The 17,890-nt window shown below is 38.8% G+C and overlaps 2 protein-coding genes across 2 annotated transcripts; both read left to right on the top strand.

Moving 5' to 3' along the window:
- Positions 1-5,160: 5,160 nt before the first annotated feature.
- Positions 5,161-8,496, top strand: LOC111435498 (receptor protein kinase-like protein ZAR1). The gene is made up of 3 exons (XM_023072882.1): positions 5,161-5,164; positions 5,219-5,296; positions 7,856-8,496. The coding sequence occupies exons 1-3, from the start codon at positions 5,161-5,163 to the stop codon at positions 8,494-8,496; spliced, it is 723 nt and encodes a 240-aa protein (XP_022928650.1).
- A 3,321-nt stretch (positions 8,497-11,817) lies between these two features.
- LOC111435521 (ras-related protein RABA4d-like) lies at positions 11,818-15,381 on the top strand. Its single transcript, XM_023072908.1, has 2 exons — positions 11,818-12,400; positions 14,818-15,381. The coding sequence occupies exons 1-2, from the start codon at positions 12,174-12,176 to the stop codon at positions 15,260-15,262; spliced, it is 672 nt and encodes a 223-aa protein (XP_022928676.1). The 5' UTR covers positions 11,818-12,173; the 3' UTR covers positions 15,263-15,381.
- Positions 15,382-17,890: the final 2,509 nt, after the last annotated feature.

Genomic DNA, 17,890 nt, shown 5'->3' with positions numbered 1-17,890 from the left:
GAAGGACAAGACAAGACAATCAACACAATAACCGTGGATATCGATCATCTGCAAATATGGCCGATGTTTCACAGTTGAATACAGAAGAACAGTCACCTAATTCCATTCCAAATTTTTCTTCTGAGCAATTACGACAGATAGCACAAGCCTTATCTGCAATCAATCATCACCCTTCTGGTAATTCTGACAATCACATCAATGTTGCAGGTTTGTTTCCCATATCTACATTATCTATTAACTCTGCGAGTTCTAATTCATGGATTCTCGATAGTGGAGCTACGGATCATATAGTATCAAAATCTTCTGTTATGACTGAACCAAAGGCTGCCATCATGTCTACAATAAATTTGCCTAATGGAGAGACAGCACGTGTGTCACATACTGGCAATATTTCTCTTAGCCCTAACCTTAAATTAAACAACGCTTTATGTGTGCCTTCATTCAATTTAAACCTAATGTCGATCAACAAACTTACCAATAACTTGAAATGTTATGTCACCTTCTATCCTGATTCTTGTGTTATGCAGGACTTGGCTACGGGGAAGATGATTGGCTCGGGTAAACAATTTGGAGGTCTCTATCATATTTCTTCATCTCCAATCAAGTCTTCAGCTCATCAAGTATCTCAGTCATCTGATTTGTGGCATTTACGCCTAGGTCATCCTTCCTTTTCTCGTTTTAAATTTCTAGCTGATCAATTGCATCTTAATAATGCGAGTTATTCTCATAATTGTAGTATCTGCCCGTTAGCAAAACAAACTAGGTTGTCTTTCCCAAGAAGTTCAATAACAACCCATTCTGCTTTTGATCTGATACATTGTGATGTTTGGGGACCACATAAAATTCCTACCCATTCTGGTTTACGTTTTTTTCTCACTATTGTTGATGATTTTACTCGATGTACTTGGGTTTTTTTAATGCAACATAAGTCATAAGTACATCATTTGTTAATGAACTTTGTTAAATTCGTTCAAACTCAATTTCATACTACTATCAAGATAGTTCGATCAGACAATGGGACTGAGTTCCTATCTTTGCAACCATTCTTTACTTCTTGTGGTATTGAATTTCAGTGCACTTGTGTCTATACTCCACAACAAAATGGAGTCGTAGAACGCAAACATCGCCATATCCTAAATGTAGCTAGGTCTCTTCTTTTTCAGTCACAGGTTCCACTTAATTTTGGGGAGAGTGCATTTTAACGGCTGTTTATCTTATAAATAGAACGCCATCACCATTATTATCTAACAAGACACCCTTTGAAGCACTCTACAAACGACCACCTACATTTCATCATCTTAAAGTTTTTGGTTGTAAATGTTATGCAACTATAGTACATCCTAAGCAAAAATTTGAACCTAGGGCAACTCCTTGTGTTTTCGTAGGATATCCTTGTGGTCATAAAGGTTACAAGTTGTATGACATGCAGTCTCACACATTCTTTATCAGCCGTGATGTCAAATTTTGTGAAGATGATTTTCCTTTTTCATCAGCTTCACAAACTTCGACATTAGCTCCTTCGACTCCTGTTGTACCACTTCATGATCCATCCTACTCAAACATCCATCCTCCACCTTCTATTCCTTCACCTCCTACTCCTCCTTCACCTCCTATTCCTTCACCTCCTACTCCTCCTTCACCTCCTATCCCTTCACCTACTACTCCGTCGTCTCCTCCACCTTCTCCAGATTCGCCTACTAATTCCAATTCTATCCCACCTGATACATCAGCTCCACTTCGACGTTCTACTCGTACTAAACAGCCTCCAGCTTGGCATAAGGATTATGAGATGTCTTCTGGAGCCAATCATTTAACCTCTAGCTCAAGTCCCGGCACTGGCACCAGGTATCTCCTTCATCATTACCTTTCATTCTCTCGTTTTTCTCCTACTCAACGTGCTTTTCTAGCTCTTATTACATCCCAGACAGAACCTAAAACCTATGACGAGACAGTTGGCGACCCGTTATGGCAGCAGGCTATGAATGATGAAATTGCAGCTTTGGAACGTAATCATACATGGTCTCTCGCTCCTCTACCACTTGGTCATAAAGCTATTGGTTGTCGTTGGGTGTACAAAATTAAATACAACTCTGATGGTTCTGTTGAACGTTATAAAGCTCGACTAGTAGCAAAGGGGTACACTCAGGTTGAAGGTATTGATTACACAGAAACATTTTCCCCTACAGCGAAACTTACTACACTTCGTTGCTTACTCACTGTTGCTGCTGCTCGAAAATGGTTCACCCATCAGTTGGATGTTCAAAATGCCTTTCTCCATGGTAATCTAGACGAGGAAGTTTATATGTCTTTACCACCAGGTCTTCGCCGACAGGGGGAGAATACAGTATGTCGGCTCCATAAATCTGTTTATGGATTAAAACAAGCTTCTCGCAATTGGTTCTCCATATTTTCTACAACTATACAAAATGCAGGCTACACTCAGTCCAAAGTAGATTACTCTTTGTTTACTAAGAGTAAAGGTACTTCTTTCACTGCAGTTCTAATCTATGTTGATGATATTCTGTTGACAGGCAATGATCTCGAAGAAATTCAATATCTCAAGACTAGTTTACTCCAGAAATTTCTTATCAAAGATTTAGGAAATTTGAAATATTTTCTAGACATTGAATTTTCTCGATCTAGAAAAGGAATTTTTATGTCTCAAAGGAAGTATGCTCTAGATATCCTTCAAGACACAGGTCTTACAAGAGCACGTCCAGACAAATTTCCTATGGAGCAAAATCTGAAACTTTCTTTAACTAAAGGAGAGAAGTTGAATGATCCAAGTAAATACAGACGGTTGATTGGCAGATTAATATATTTGACCGTTACTAGGCCTGACATAGCTTATTCAGTTCGTATGCTTAGCCAATTTATGCATGAACCAAGAAAACCACATTGGGAGGCAGCTCTTCGAGTTCTGAGGTACATCAAAGGCACTCCTGGTCAAGGACTTCTACTGCCATTTGAAAACAATTTAAGATTACAGGCATATTGCGATTCTGACTGGGGTGGTTGTCGAACTTCCAGACGATCTATTTCTGGGTTCTGCATTTTCCTCGGAAATTCAATTATTTCTTGGAAGTCTAAAAAGCAGACTAATGTGTCCAGATCATCAGCAGAAGCCGAGTATCGAGCTATGGCAAATACTTGTTTAGAGTTAACTTGGTTAAGATACATTCTTCAAGACTTGAATGTTCCACTGTCCGAACCAGCATTATTATATTGTGATAATCAAGCAGCATTACATATAGCAGTCAATCCAGTTTTTCATGAACGTACGAAACACATTGAAATAGATTGTCATATAGTTCGAGAAAAATTACAAGCTGGAATCATCAAACCGTGATATGTTTCGACTAAAATGCAATTAGCAGATGTTTTTACTAAAGCTTTGGGAAGACAGCAATTTGACTTTTTGAAGGACAAGTTGGGTGTGATCGACATACACTCTCCAACTTGAGGGGGAGTATTAAGAGGATATTTTGCCGTGATAATTAGTTAGAATATATCTTAGATATTTAGGGAGTTGTTAGTATAGATTTGATTAACCGTATATTTTATTTATTTACCAGATTTAATTAGATATATATTTTTTCTATTTTTAGGTATTAGTTGATAGTTTGTATCCTATTTAAACGTGGTAAACCTGAATGAAGATCATACTTTCGATCCCAATTCTATTTCTATTTCTCATTCTTAACATATCATTTCGGTTATGCACGAGCATAAACTTGTTTTTGCATAGTTGATGCATCTAAAGATGTTCATAAAAAATTTTCGTGTTTTTCTCTACTTCTTATTTCAATTTTTATTCTCACAAAAAAATTTATTTATTGTTGGAAAAATCAAGTTTGGAGCACAAAAATTTTACCCATTTTTTTATTTTTTATTTTTTAAATGTTAATTTGAAAGAATTGTTTTAATGAATTTCGAAAAAATTCTAACATAAAACTCAAATTTCAATATTACAACGTATTATTATATGTGGGGTTAGGTGGAACGAAGATTTAGCGGGGACAAAGACATGGAATAATCTCTATTTCCGATCCCATTTAGCAAATTGCGAAAATTCTCTCTTCACTTCTCCTTTCATTTAAATGAGGATTTTTGACTCGATTCAGGACGAGTTTCTGCTGTTCTAATTGTGAGATCCCACATTGGTTAGCAAGAAGAATGAAACATCAAAACTGTCGAAACTTCTCTCTAGTAGATACATTTTAAAAAATTCGAAAGGGCAAGACAAAGAAGTCAATATCTGCTAGCGATGAGCTTGAGTTGTTACAAATGATATTAGAGCTAGAAGTCATCGCTGGTGAGCTCTGAAAGGAGGTGGACATGAGGCGGTGGGCCAGCATGAAGGGATTGGGGGGTCGCATATCGATTGGGGAAGGGAACGAGTGTCGGTTGACCCTGGGCTCCAAAGGAAAATGGATTGTGAGATCCCACATCGGTTGAAACCTTGACAATAAACTCGAAATGAAAAGTCTAAAGGCGATAACTAATCATCCCGCAAATTAAATGAATATCTCGATTGTCATTAAAATGATTAGTTTTAAATATTGACGAAACTACCCTCCATAGTGAAACCTGAAAAGCATAGGTATTGTCTCTGACAAAAGAACAAAACAAAAAAGTCCTTAAAAATAACAACTTTATCCTGTTTCACTTTTGGCACACCAACTTCAAATTATTTTTTTTTTTTCACTTTTCACGAAGACCCTCAAAAGAATACAAAATTTGAATTTAAACCCTAAAAACGGTGGTTTCCACCGCACCCTTCATTTTGGAAGTCTCTTATTGTTTCCCCTTGCTTTTTTTGTACGATATATATTAAGCAATGCTTATTAACTTAGTTTAATATGATATATTAGGAGATAGTATTGATGTTAGCGTCATGATTTTAAAACACGTCTATCGTAGAAAGAGTCTAACCCTACTCCGACTAGTATTTCACACCGTTTGGTGACTAACTCTAATACCATTTATAATAGCACAAATCCACTACTAGTAGATATTGTTCACTTTGGCTTGTTACGCCATCAACTTAAAAAAAAAAAAAAAAAAAAGAGAAATCTTCGATTAAAAAATTACAATGAAACCACGTTAAAAAAATATGGAACTCTAATACTTTAATATTAAACAAAAAAAGGGTTTAAGATGGGTATGATAAGTTTTTATTCCATGACGTATGTCCTATGGTGTTGATGCTTTTCAGGTTTCACTATGATAATATTAAACACCAGTTCTATGGTTACGCAGACCCCTGACAATCGAGTCAGATTTACGATTAAGGGTTAGTTGGCGAACCCCTAATCGTCCCCGGATAACCACTAGTACTGTAACATGCGTAATGGAGGCATAACTTAATAATCTAATCATGGAAAGCTAGTCATGAATCTCAGTTCAGAAGGTAGTTGCATACGCGTTTCACTAAAGTTTCAACAAATATACCTAATCACATTCAACATGTCATCTCAACTCATTTATGCTCAAGCTTCTAAAACATACTTCTTATACCATAATTTCATGCATACTATGAGCAAAGCTAAATCCAAGGTTCCGAGGTGCCACTTACCTGGGCAGCGTGATATTCTTTTTTTTTTTTTTTGTTCGACAAGAGTTCCAAAATTTGTCAAACTCCTCGAATAATATCTACGTTAGAAAAACAGGAATACGGGTGATAACAGTGCCAAAATCAGAGTTAAAACGGATGAATTACACAAAAAGAGCTCAGCCCAATCAGACCACACTAGGCCAGCTGTCGCAGGCTGGGCCCCTACTGAGCCGCGCGTCCAGGCGGCACGAGCTAGTCGCGCGCCCTTGACGGGCCGCACGTCCGTGCCGGGCCGCACGTCCGTGCCGGGCCGCGCGCCCATGCTGGGCCGGGCTGCGCGGGGGAAAGACAGCCTTCCTCTTCCTCAATTTCCCCTCCCCTTTTTTTTTCTTCTTACCTCTACGATCGCAGACTGTTTTTTTTTCCTTCCGTCTCCCTTCTCGATTCTTCCAAAAATCACCATTCAGCGGGAAGCCTTGCACTTGAGAACGCCGGAAACCTTGATCGTGTGTGAGCAGAGAGAGACAGAAGATCGGAGTTTCGTCTAGATCTACGAGGTATATATATATTTTGTAATTAATTAAATAATTTTTAATTTTATGTCCGTTAGATCAAGAGTTTAGAGAATAAATTTATAATTTTAAAAGTTTCGACTCAACCCAAGCCAAAGTTGGATTAGGTTAGATTTGAATTTTTTAGAAAACCGAAAATTTGGGTCAGTTCACAAGTTGACATTTTTTTTTTATCCAGTCAACCAGACCTGTTAGATGAGCAGGACTCTCCACAATAGTATGATATAGTAGCCTAAGCATGATTTTGCTTTGGGCTTCCCCAAAAAGGTCTCACAATGGAGATAGAGTATTGTATTCTTTGGCTAAGAGTCGATGATCATTCCCTAAATTAGCCGATGAGGGACTTTCATCCAACATCTCCCCTCGAACAAAGTACGTCTCTCCTCAATTGAGGCTTGACTCCTTTTCTTTTAGAGTCTTAGTCATTTTTTACTATGCCTTTGAGGAGCATCGACTCCTTTTTCCTTTGGAGCCATTTGTTCGACATTTGATGATTCTATTGGCATGACTAAGCTTTAGAGCATGGCTCTAATATCATGTTAGATGAACACTGACTCTCCATAATGGTATGATATTGTCCACTTTGAGCATAAACTGACTTTACTTTGTGCTCATTCCAATGGAGATAGTATTCTTTGACCCTAAACCCATGATCATTCCCTAAATTATCCGATATGAGATTTTCATCCAACAGCAGACCAACCCGAATACAGAGTTATAATCCAAAATATTTAACGTTTATAAACGAGGTTAGTGATGTATTGTGACTTGTAAATTTACGAATAATAGCCGTTTGTCTCGTTGTTATTATTATATATTTTGTTTTTGTTGCTTGACATTGAAGGATTGTAATGATAATTTAATTTTTATAAATAAAATAAAGAAAGTAATTATATAAAAATGCATTTGGTTTAATGTGAACCCTAATTATTTCAAATATGTTGTCACGTGATTTGTTCAAATAAGCTTGGTTTAATAATTATAGGAAATAGGAGGTCGTATTGTCAATTCATTTTAGTGCTTCAATATTTTGAGTAATAATCATTGTAATTCACATTTAACCTCGAAAATGACGTTTCATGATACTAAAAGCAGCTAATATAGTTAGATAACCCGAGTTGGGTTGAAAACTCTATTCAAGTTGTTCGAGTTATCAATCTAATTAACCTCGAAATCTCTATTCACCGCTAGCCGATATTGTCTTGTTTGGGTTTTTCCTTTCGGATTTCTCCTCAACATTTTTAAAACACGTTTGTTAGGGAGAGGTTTCCACACCGTCACAAAGAATGCTTTGTTCTCCTCCTCAATTGATGTGGGATCCCAATACTCATTCGGGTCCAACGTCCTTACTGGCAAATCGCCTCGTGTCCACCTACCTTCAAGGCTCAACCTTCTCGTTGGCACATCGCTTGGTGTCTGACTCTTACACCATTTGTAACGATCAAAGTACACCTAGCATATATTGTCTTCTCTGGGCTTTCCCTTTCGAGTTTCCCCTCAAGGTTTTTAAAATGTGTCTGTTTGTGGTTTGTCATATTATATGCTCTCTGTTCTCATATCTTGTGACGATGTTTTGGACTTTTACTTCCCATATTTTATTCTTATGCAGAATGTGAAAGGATCTCGAGATCTATACTTTCGTTTATGACGCGTTCTAATGTCGGTGTAGCTTAACGACTCGTATTTCCTTTCGGAATCAGTGACGATCTCGTGATGTTTATTGCAGGAAGTCCGTCGAGTTCTTTGTCACCTCTGCCATGGTCTGCAAGGTTAAAAATTGCTCAAGGAGCTGCAAGGGGTTTGGCCTACATTCATGAATTCGGTGCCCGAAAATACGTACATGGAAACATAAAATCGACAAAAATCCTTCTCGACGATGATTTCGAGCCTTACATTTCAGGTTTTGGACTTAGTCGTCTCGGCCAAGGAGCACCTAAGTTCACTCCAACCTCCTCCAAGAAGTTGAGCTCAAACCAGAACATGATAAGCTCAATCATGGGGTCAAGCATTTCGAGTCCCTCGGCGATGTACTTGGCGCCAGAGGTTCGTGAGTTTGGAGGGAAGTACACGCAGAAATGCGACGTGTACTCGTTCGGGATTGTGATTCTTGAGCTTTTGAGCGGTAGATTGGCCGATGTCGTATCGGAAAATGATGGGAAGGGGTTGGAATGTTTCGTGAGAAAGGCGTTTCAAGAAGAGCGGCCATTGACTGATGTTATCGACCCTGCACTTGTGCCTGAGATTTATGCTAAGAAACAAGTAGTTTCGATGTTTCATATTGCACTGAATTGCACCGAGCTTGATCCCGAGCTGCGTCCGAGAATGAGAATGGTGTCGGAGTGTCTCGATCGAATCAAATATCAGTGAAAAGTAGTATGTTGTAACATTGTTTTCAGATTGTGTAGGTAGGTGTGAGATATGTGACGAATTAGGCTAACAACAACAGTCCAAGAGTTGTGCCATTAAGAAATGAAAGTTCTTCCTTTTTTCTCGTGTTTGGATGAATCCAACGGTGGGTGTCACGGTCATGTTTGTCTAAGACATGTTGTTCGTAGCTCTGCATGTCGGATGTCTCGACTATGCTTGTCCATGACGTATTGCCTATAGCCGCATGCCCGTTCCAAACCCCTTCTACTCGTTTTCATGTTAGATAGACTTTTACTATTATTATTATTGTGTCAATACATGAGTACATGACCGGTCACCAAAATCATGTCTACACCCGCTAGGGGCTAAAATGATTCAAAATGTAGTGTAGGTGAATGTGACTAGTTGTCAATTCTTCCTATTTTAGCTTATAACACTATCTTCTTTACAATTGTTTTTAACTATTTCCTCGCTCATATTTTTCAAAATATTTCTTTCAAACGTGACTCGAGACTCGAGCATTCACCGTATTGTTTGTAAAGTTCGAATTTCTGCTGGGTTAGAACGCACAATCACTTTTCCGCTGCAGCAAAAGTGTGATTGTGCAATGGACCCTCGTAGATTATAATATAGTTTATAGAACTTTGATGAGTCAAGGTACTAAAAAGTGACAACAAGAAAAGGTCATAGGATTCCTTTTCGGCAAGCGAAAAACGATGAATTTGTCTTAAAAAAAAAAAAAGAAAGTCTTGGGAGTTTTTCCGTCTATAACATTGGATGCTAGAAAACTAATCGATTAGTTCCTCACTTTTAACAAACATGAACGAAAAGATTGATTTACCATTTCCTTTTCTTTTCGTACTCTTTTGCATTTTCACTTACTCTTTTTTCTTCGATCGTGGATCCGTTGCTTCTTCCCGTGATGAGAAAGGAAGTTTTTTCTTGGAACTGACTCGTTTTAAATAGTCGACCAAAAGGGAAATTATACCGACCATTGGAATAACTTTAGCTAAATTAAAAATTATTCTCGAATTTTACACTTAGTCTAAAAAAAATACTATTAAATTTTCAAAAGAAAAAAAAAATTTGGACGGAAAACGTTAACACTTTATCTTAAAAATACACTAAAACTTTGAAAAGGGTTTCCAAAATACCTTTAATTTGATATTGCTCGATTTGATATTTATGTTAAGATCGACAATTAAAATCCCAACGTCTACCGGGGCTCGTTGACCTTCCCATTAAATTCCAACTATTAAATTTGACGAGTTTTGCATCTTCTAGAGTATATCAAAATTAAAATATCTTTTACGATATGAGCTCGTTGATCTTCATTTTAAATTCCAACCATTAGATTTGATGAATTGTGCGTCTTCTAGAACATATCAACGGGTTTAGTTTATTATCATCAAAATATCAATTAATTAATTTGAGATTAAAGGCAAGAAAGTGAACAGATCGAATAATTAGATGGAGAGATGTGGTATTTGGTGTAGTTCATTCATAATTATCTTAAACTTTAGGGGTATTTTGGTCATTTGCTATTTTTTAAAAATATATTATTATTACGTTTTCAAAAAATTCTTTACTTTTTTGGTCATTCCATTCTTGACCACCTTGACATTCCTTCTCTATATAATTAATTAAAAATCGTCAAATTTTCTTAAAATTTGAAAAATGCCATTTTTGCCCTTTACAATTTGTTACTTTTTTTTAAAATTTTAAAATATTTTTGAATTCTTATTTATTGTAATAATTAAAATTACATCAAGCTCAAACATTAAACATTCACTTGTCACAATATATCACTAATATCGGTTATAAAAGTTATATATTTTTTATTTTCTTAATAATTTTAAAAGTAGGGTTAGAATTGGGTTGGATTATAAACCTATTTTCGAGTTGTTCGAGTTAATCCAACCGAATAAATGACAACCTGCGAGGTGACCCAAATTTTTTAGTTTTCCAAAATTCAAAACAACCCACCTCGGAAAAAAAAAAAAAAAAAAAAACTAACACAATCCAACTTTTATGGTTTGGGTTGGGTAGTCTGAGAAGTTCGGATTAGTCAGGATCTCGAGTCATATAAACACTCCTATCTTGCTCTATTATAAAATTTGTATACAATGTTGGTAATATTTCTTACCCGAAATGAAACGAATCTAATAATCCAAATATTAATTTGTAATTTAGCTAAATTGAAAAGTAGGAGCGTATATATGTTCGGTTGAAAAAATCTTTTTGGACCAATCTGAACTTTCGAGTTGGTTGGATTGGTGATCTGACTAACGGGAGTAGAGTTCACAACTTAACCTAATCCTCTATTTTCAAGTTGTCTGTTTCTCAATTATTTTTAAAACTTCTACTTATCTACCATATATATTACATTATAATTAAAATAACATAAATCTCAAACATCAAACATTCACGTCACGATGTATCACTAATATCGGTTATAAAGGTCAAATATTTTTAATCTTCGTAATAATCTTAAAAGTAGGGTACGGTAGGGTAAGGTTAGATTATAAACCTATTTCGTGTTGGATGATGAAAGTCCCATATCGGCTAATTTAGGGAATGTTCATGCGTTTATAATCAAAGAATACTCTCTCCATTCGTGGGAGGCCTTCTGGGCAAAGCCACGAGAGCTTATACTCAAAGTGGACAATATCATTGTGGACAGTCATGTTCGTTCAACATTTAGATTGGTCGGGATCTTGGGTCATATAAACACTCCAATTTTGCGTTCCTAAAAAACATGAACAAATATTTTTGGTGACGTGATGGTGAGTTTGATGAGCGGGGTGTCACGATCATGCTCGTCCAAGGCGTGTTACCCATGGCTGCATGCCCATGACAAGCCAAACCCTTTATGTCTTTACATGTTTCGAAAAATTCATGTCTAGGCCTGCTAGACATGAAATGGCTCAGAATGTACATAGGACATGAAATGACTCAGAATGTACATAAGGAATAGGACTAGTTGTCAACTTCTCCCTACCCAAGTATATATATATTCTGAGCTGTTGTTGTTACTCTCTTGCTTGCTTATACAACGTATCTTTCAAAAATCTCTCTCTGCCCTCGTTTTCTAGAACCTTCTTCTTAAACCGAGGCCAGAGACTCGAGCATACGTCGCTTGCCCGTAGGCGACACAAGAACGAATTTGCTTAGCTCATTTGTCGTTGAAAAATGAGTACCGCACAATCGCAAATCTATTGCTCTCAAGAGTGCGATTGCGATTATGATACCAGACTCAAAATGACACCGAATTTAGTAGATGCATATCCATTTTGAAGCCTAATTTTACACGTTGAAGGCCACAAAACCGTTGGTGATACCCCCACAATGGCCGTTGTTCTAATTCCACTTCTCGCTCTCTTTTCAATCTCTCTTCTTCCTCCCCTTCATCTTCTTCAATCCCAGCATTCCAACCTCCACTCACTATTCTCTGAAATTCCCTTCAAACCCCACCTCTCATTTCAATTCCCCTCCCAACTATTTTGCCCTAATTTCTCTTCTGGGTCCAATTCCAGGGAGATGATCGATTATTCAGCTTCCCTTCCCTTACTTGTAACGATCGGGAAATGGGCAATTTGGTTGGGGTTATAGTGTTGTTATGCGTGTAATCTGCGCGTTTTCGAAGTGGGGTTTGTGGGAATTTGGAGAGGAAGAGAATGTCGAATCTATATGGGGATTTTAACCAGAAGATTGATTATGTTTTCAAAGTTGTGTTGATCGGAGATTCGGCCGTCGGCAAAACCCAACTCCTTGCTCGATTTTCACGGGATGAATTTAGCGTTGATTCCAAAGCTACTATTGGAGTCGAGTTTCAGACTAAAACTCTTGTTATTGATCAGAAAACAGTGAAGGCCCAGATATGGGATACTGCTGGACAAGAACGGTAAGTGCCCCTTGATTCTTTTGGGTTTCTTTCTTGTGGAAACTACTTCATTGTTCAATGTTTGGATCTGTAAAATGCATATATGTTCTTGAGCTTTGTCGTAATTGTTAGGTTGAATAAAATGAATGATTGTATGATAGAAGATAGAGTCAGTGTTGTGTTGAGTGTTGTGTTGAGGATGGTTGGGAGAGAGTCCGTGAATCCTGGGTTTAGAAGTAAGGAATACATCTCCATTGATACGAGAATTTTTCGGGAAGCCCAAAGCAAAGCCACGAGAGCTTATGCTAGATTCGTGATTCCTAACATGGTATCAGAGTCATGCCCTTAAATTAGCAATGTCAATAGAATCCTTAAATGTTGAAGTGTAGTCAAAAGTGACTCAAGTGTTGAATAAAGGGTGTACTTTGTTCGAGGACTCTAGAGATGGAGTCGAACCTCAATTAAGGAGAGCCTGTTTGAGGGCTTCATAGGCCTCGAGGGAGGCCCTATAGTGTACTTTGTTCAAGGGGAGGACGGTTGGGAGAGAGTCCCACATTAGTAAAGAATACATCTCCATTGGTATAAGGCCTTTTGGGGAACCACAAGAGCTTATGCTCAAAGTGGACAGTATCATACTATTACGGAGATTCGTGATTCCCAACGGTTAGACCACAACGAGCTCGGAAGCCTCAAATAGAGTTATGACTTGTATGGTTGTTGTTTAATCTGTATTCCAAAGAGAATGTAGATATCTATTTGTCTACCAAGTCTTAGGTGGATATCATCTGAAGAAGTGAAACGTGGGTGTGTTAGATAATGATGTCTAGTTGAAGTTATTTCCTCTTCTGCTTACATCTTTCATATTGGGTTGCCGTTTATATTGTATTTAGCTGTAGCTGTTTCAGATTAAATGAAACTTCTCTGATAGGATTGGTGAGCCATAGGTTCATTTTATGTTTGCTCTGAAAAGACACGAGAGAAGGAGTTGCTAGAAGCAATCTAATGTGAAGGTGAAGGGTGTGTTATGTGGGACTCGGGTAGTTCGGAGTAGTGTGGCCATCGTATGGGAATGCATATAAAAGGGGAGAGAGGTTAGCATATGTGTGAGTCCCACATCGGTTGGAGAGGGGAACGAAGCATTCTTTATAAGAGTGTGGAAACTTCTCCCTAACAGATGCGTGTTAAAAACTTTGAAGTGAAGGCCGAGAAGAAAAGTTCAAAGAGAACAATATCTAGTAGCGGTGGGGTTAGGTTAGCATAGATGGGACATTACTTCTAAGACTGGGGACATGGTTTTCTTACTCTAGCCTAAACGCACTAAACAATTCCTCTTTAGGCTTTCCCTTTCGAGCTTCCCTTCAAGGTTTTTAAAACGTGTCTGCTACGGAGAGGTTTCCACACCCTTATAAGGAATGCTTCGTTCCCTTTTCCATCCGATGTGGGATCTCACAATCCACCCCCTTTCGATGCCCAGCATCCTCGCCAGCACTCGTTCTTCTCTCAAATCAATGTGGGATCTCATAATCCACCCCCTTTGGTGCCCAGCCTCCTCGCTAGCACTCGTTTCTCTCTCAATTTGATGTGGGATCTCACAATCTACTCTCCTTCGAGGTCTAGTGTCCTTGCTGGCACACCATCTGGTGTCTGGCTCTGATACCATTTGTAACAGCCAAGCTCACCGCTAGCCGATATTGTCCTCTTTAGCCTTTCCCTTTCGAGCTTCCCCTCAAGGTTTTTAAAACGCATCTACTACGGAAAGGTTTCCACACCCTTATAAGGAATGCTTCGTTCCCCTCTCCATCCGACGTGGGATCTCACAATCCACCCCCCTTCAATGCCCAACGTCCTCGCTAGCACTCGTTCCTCTCTCAAATCGATGTGGGATCTCACAATCCACCCCCCTTTGGTACCCAACGTCCTCGCTAGCACTCGTTCCTCTCTCAAATCAATGTGGGATCTCACAATCCACTCTCCTTCGAGGCCCAGTGTCCTCGCTGGCACACCATACGTTGTCTGGCTCTAATACCATTTGTAACAGCCAAGCTCACCGCTAGCCGATATTGTCCTCTTCGGGCTTTTCCTTTTGGGCTTCCCCTCAAGGTCTTTAAAACACGTCTGCTAGAGAGATGTTTCCACACCCTTATAAAGAATGTTTCGTTCCCGTTCCCCTCTCCAACCGATGTGAGATCTCACAACTTTACTTGTAACAAATCCCTGCTATCAAAATTCCTTAGCTAATTACTAAAGGTACATTTGGCAAGCGATCTGAAAACATGAAACTCAATGAAAAACAGAGTTCGATATTTGGATTTTATGGTATCAACAATTCAGAGTTTTCCTTTAATCCCAGAGCTCGATGTTGATATGTCGTTAAGTCGTGAATGTTGCTGTTAAATTGGTTATAGTTCCTGAAGCCATCTCATTTTTTCGCTTGCCAGGTACAGAGCAGTGACAAGTGCATACTACAGAGGTGCAGTGGGAGCGATGCTGGTTTACGATATGACGAAGCGCCAGTCGTTCGATCACATGTCCCGGTGGCTGGAAGAACTAAGAGGACATGCCGATAAGAACATCGTTATAATGCTGATCGGAAACAAATGCGACTTAGGAAGCCTCAGAGCAGTGCCAACAGAAGATGCACAAGAATTTGCAGAAAGAGAGAACCTGTTCTTCATGGAGACATCAGCGCTCGAGTCGACAAACGTCGAGACTGCGTTCTTCACAATTCTAAAAGAGATTTATAGGATAATCAGCAAGAAGAGCCTTGCAGCTGGGGAAGCAATAGATATTAGTGGGAATGCGGCGCTGTTTAAAGGAACTAATATTATTGTTCCTGGACAAGACCAAGATTCTGTGAAAAAAGGGTGTTGTTTTGCTTCGTGAACTTCACATGATTCCATAATCATTTGAGTTGGGACATTGTTTTTCTATTCCACTTTGATTTATACTAAGAAAAATGAATTCAATGTATTACTAATTTGTATAGAGACCGGCTTGATACCCCCATGGATCTCTCTCTCGCTCTCTCTCTAATTGACTTAAGAATGTTCGAGACGAGTCTGGATTGTCCTTCCCGGCATCGGGAAGGAACAGTCTAGTAAAGAAATAAGGAACCCGAATTTTGTAATGTGATGATACGATTTTTTGATTGGTTGTTTCGTTAATCCAACCAACTTGATTAAAGAAAGCAATCTGACTGAACTCAACCGAGTTGGGATAGATTGAGAGGCACGATGAATAACAATACAATGAAAGGCTGGCATGGAACGATGGCAAAACGAACAATTGAGAGAGGACGAGATCAATGGAAGACTGATAGGCAGCTGAACACGTGCTCCATTATCTCATTGGTATCTTGATCAACTACTGATAAGGAATCATAAGATTTAAATTACCTTGTTGATTGAATGTCTCAAGACAACAAACATGCAACTTAAACTACGTCGAATTACAAAGAAACTTAACCCTAATGATACGGAATCACTCCAAGAAAAAGTAAAATTCAAATTACCTTGTTGATCAAACATTCCAACGTAAGAATATTTGTTTGAGATTCAAATCACTCCACAGACCATATTAATCATGTCAAGCTGAATGATTCTAAACATGTAACTAAACTATTTTGGGGTCGGAAAATGCAATTGCATGCAATCATGGTTGATGTGGACTTATCTTTTTGTGACTATTCCTTGAGCTCTACTTTCTTTTTCGGATAGGGTTGGAAGCGTAGTACTTCTCTACACACGGTTCATGTATGTGTGCATGAACCTATTAGATGAGCCTGTATACATACCCCTAGGCCTTACTACGAACACAACTCACATTGCCAAAAAGTAACAGAAAAAAAAAAAAAAAATAGTGTGCATCGTATCATGGTCTGCGCGCCTGTATAAAATATACTGAAAAAATATCATTTGCTCGTAATATACAACATGCATGAGGTCACGTGACTTCAAATCATGGTACATGGTTACGATACACATCATACTTCCATTCTTTTCCTGACATAATTTTCTTGTGAGACATGTATACAAGTACATGACATATCTTTCATTATTATCATACAAGGTTAATCAATGTCTCATGATCATAGTATCATAACATACATAGGTTTATGTTAGGATCGCACAACAATACACACTCAATCGAGATGAACACACAGAACAGGATAGAGAAAATGTAAGGAGAATATTGGCTAAGGAATTTGTTGTACAGCAATAGAGAATAGAGAAATGATAGGAAGTACATTTTCAGAGCTCTGACAGACGGATATATATATATATGGTTTAGGTTACTTTATATAGCTTTACCATATATAACCATCTACTATATATAACTATCTACCATATATAACTAACTATCTACCGTATATAGCATCGCTATTTACTAAGCTTTTTATTATATATATAGTTACTAAGCTATAAATAAGCAGCAAGCTCCTAACCTAGGAGTTCAGTATTCATAAGCATAATATAATCATAGCGTAACATAGTGTATAAAAAAAATAACACGTAGATAGACCATAGAGTGCATGTCATGCATACAACCAAACCTAAATATATTCCAATTCGAGTGGAAAGTTGCCTAAGTCGAGGCAAACCAAGGCTGGAGGAGGTGCATAGGTTGCAATATAGGTAAGATCAGATACGAGTCATGGGTTAGAGATGTGAGGCAAGGGTCATGTTCTAGGTCAAGTCGAGTGTTCGGGTTGCATCTGTGGGCAGAACGGTGCGCGTCTATGGGCTAGAGTGTTGCTGGACTATGCCCACGATTTTTGGGATGAGGCGTTGGGCACGACCAAGCGTGTGTGTGGGTTGGAGGCAGAACGAGTCGAGGGGACTGACACGGGCCACGTTTGCATGGGTTAAGGTTGTCATCTATGCTGCTGAGTGTCACGGTCCTACATTTTTTACCGTGCGGCGTCGTGATCTTGACACGCTCACGACTAGCCTTGAGGGGAATTAAGCCCCATATATATTTTTTACCCCGGCTTTGTGGCTTCGCCGGACCTTAGGTGAGATTTGTCTTCGCCAATCGAACATCACTTGTGCGGAATCCAAGCTAGTTCAACCACACACGCCACCTGCGCGTGCATGTTCAATCGTCTGCGACACATCTGACTTGCCTCTACTCTAGGCCAAGTCATTCGGCTCGACCTTGGCTCTGCTCGGGCCAAAGTCTCTCAATACAACGTTGCATCTCATCTTGCCATCTCGATCCCCATCGAGAATAGGCCCGCGTGTCGTTCATCTCATTGGGACTTCCCGAACATCCATCCATTCGGGTTCTATCGTGGCATAGGCCCTCCCGTGCCCATGTCGAGTCATTTACGGATATCGTACCGGATAGCGGGTGTATGTAGCAACCTCCTCGATCACATCATGACATTCTTCTATATTGGCCCACATATGACCGGATGGACGTCTCTTGAGAGACGACGCTTTGCTTGTCATGACGTGAGGGTCACAACTTACCCTCTTTATAGTATGGTTGTGATACTGAGCATTCAAG

The sequence above is a fragment of the Cucurbita moschata genome, unplaced genomic scaffold (assembly GCF_002738365.1).
Source record: "Cucurbita moschata cultivar Rifu unplaced genomic scaffold, Cmos_1.0 Cmo_Scf00049, whole genome shotgun sequence".
Lineage (NCBI taxonomy): Eukaryota > Viridiplantae > Streptophyta > Magnoliopsida > Cucurbitales > Cucurbitaceae > Cucurbita > Cucurbita moschata.
Note: the sequence above shows the minus strand (reverse complement) of the source record. Positions and strands in the feature narration are given on the sequence as shown.

Coding starts and splice junctions, on each gene's coding strand:
- LOC111435521 (XM_023072908.1), top strand. CDS start 12,174: ATGTCGAATCTATATGGGGATTTTAACCAGAAGATTGATTATGTTTTC. Junction 12,401..14,817: donor GATACTGCTGGACAAGAACG/GTAAGTGCCCCT, acceptor TTCGCTTGCCAG/GTACAGAGCAGTGACAAGTG.
- LOC111435498 (XM_023072882.1), top strand. Junction 5,297..7,855: donor AGTCAGATTTACGATTAAGG/GTTAGTTGGCGA, acceptor TGTTTATTGCAG/GAAGTCCGTCGAGTTCTTTG.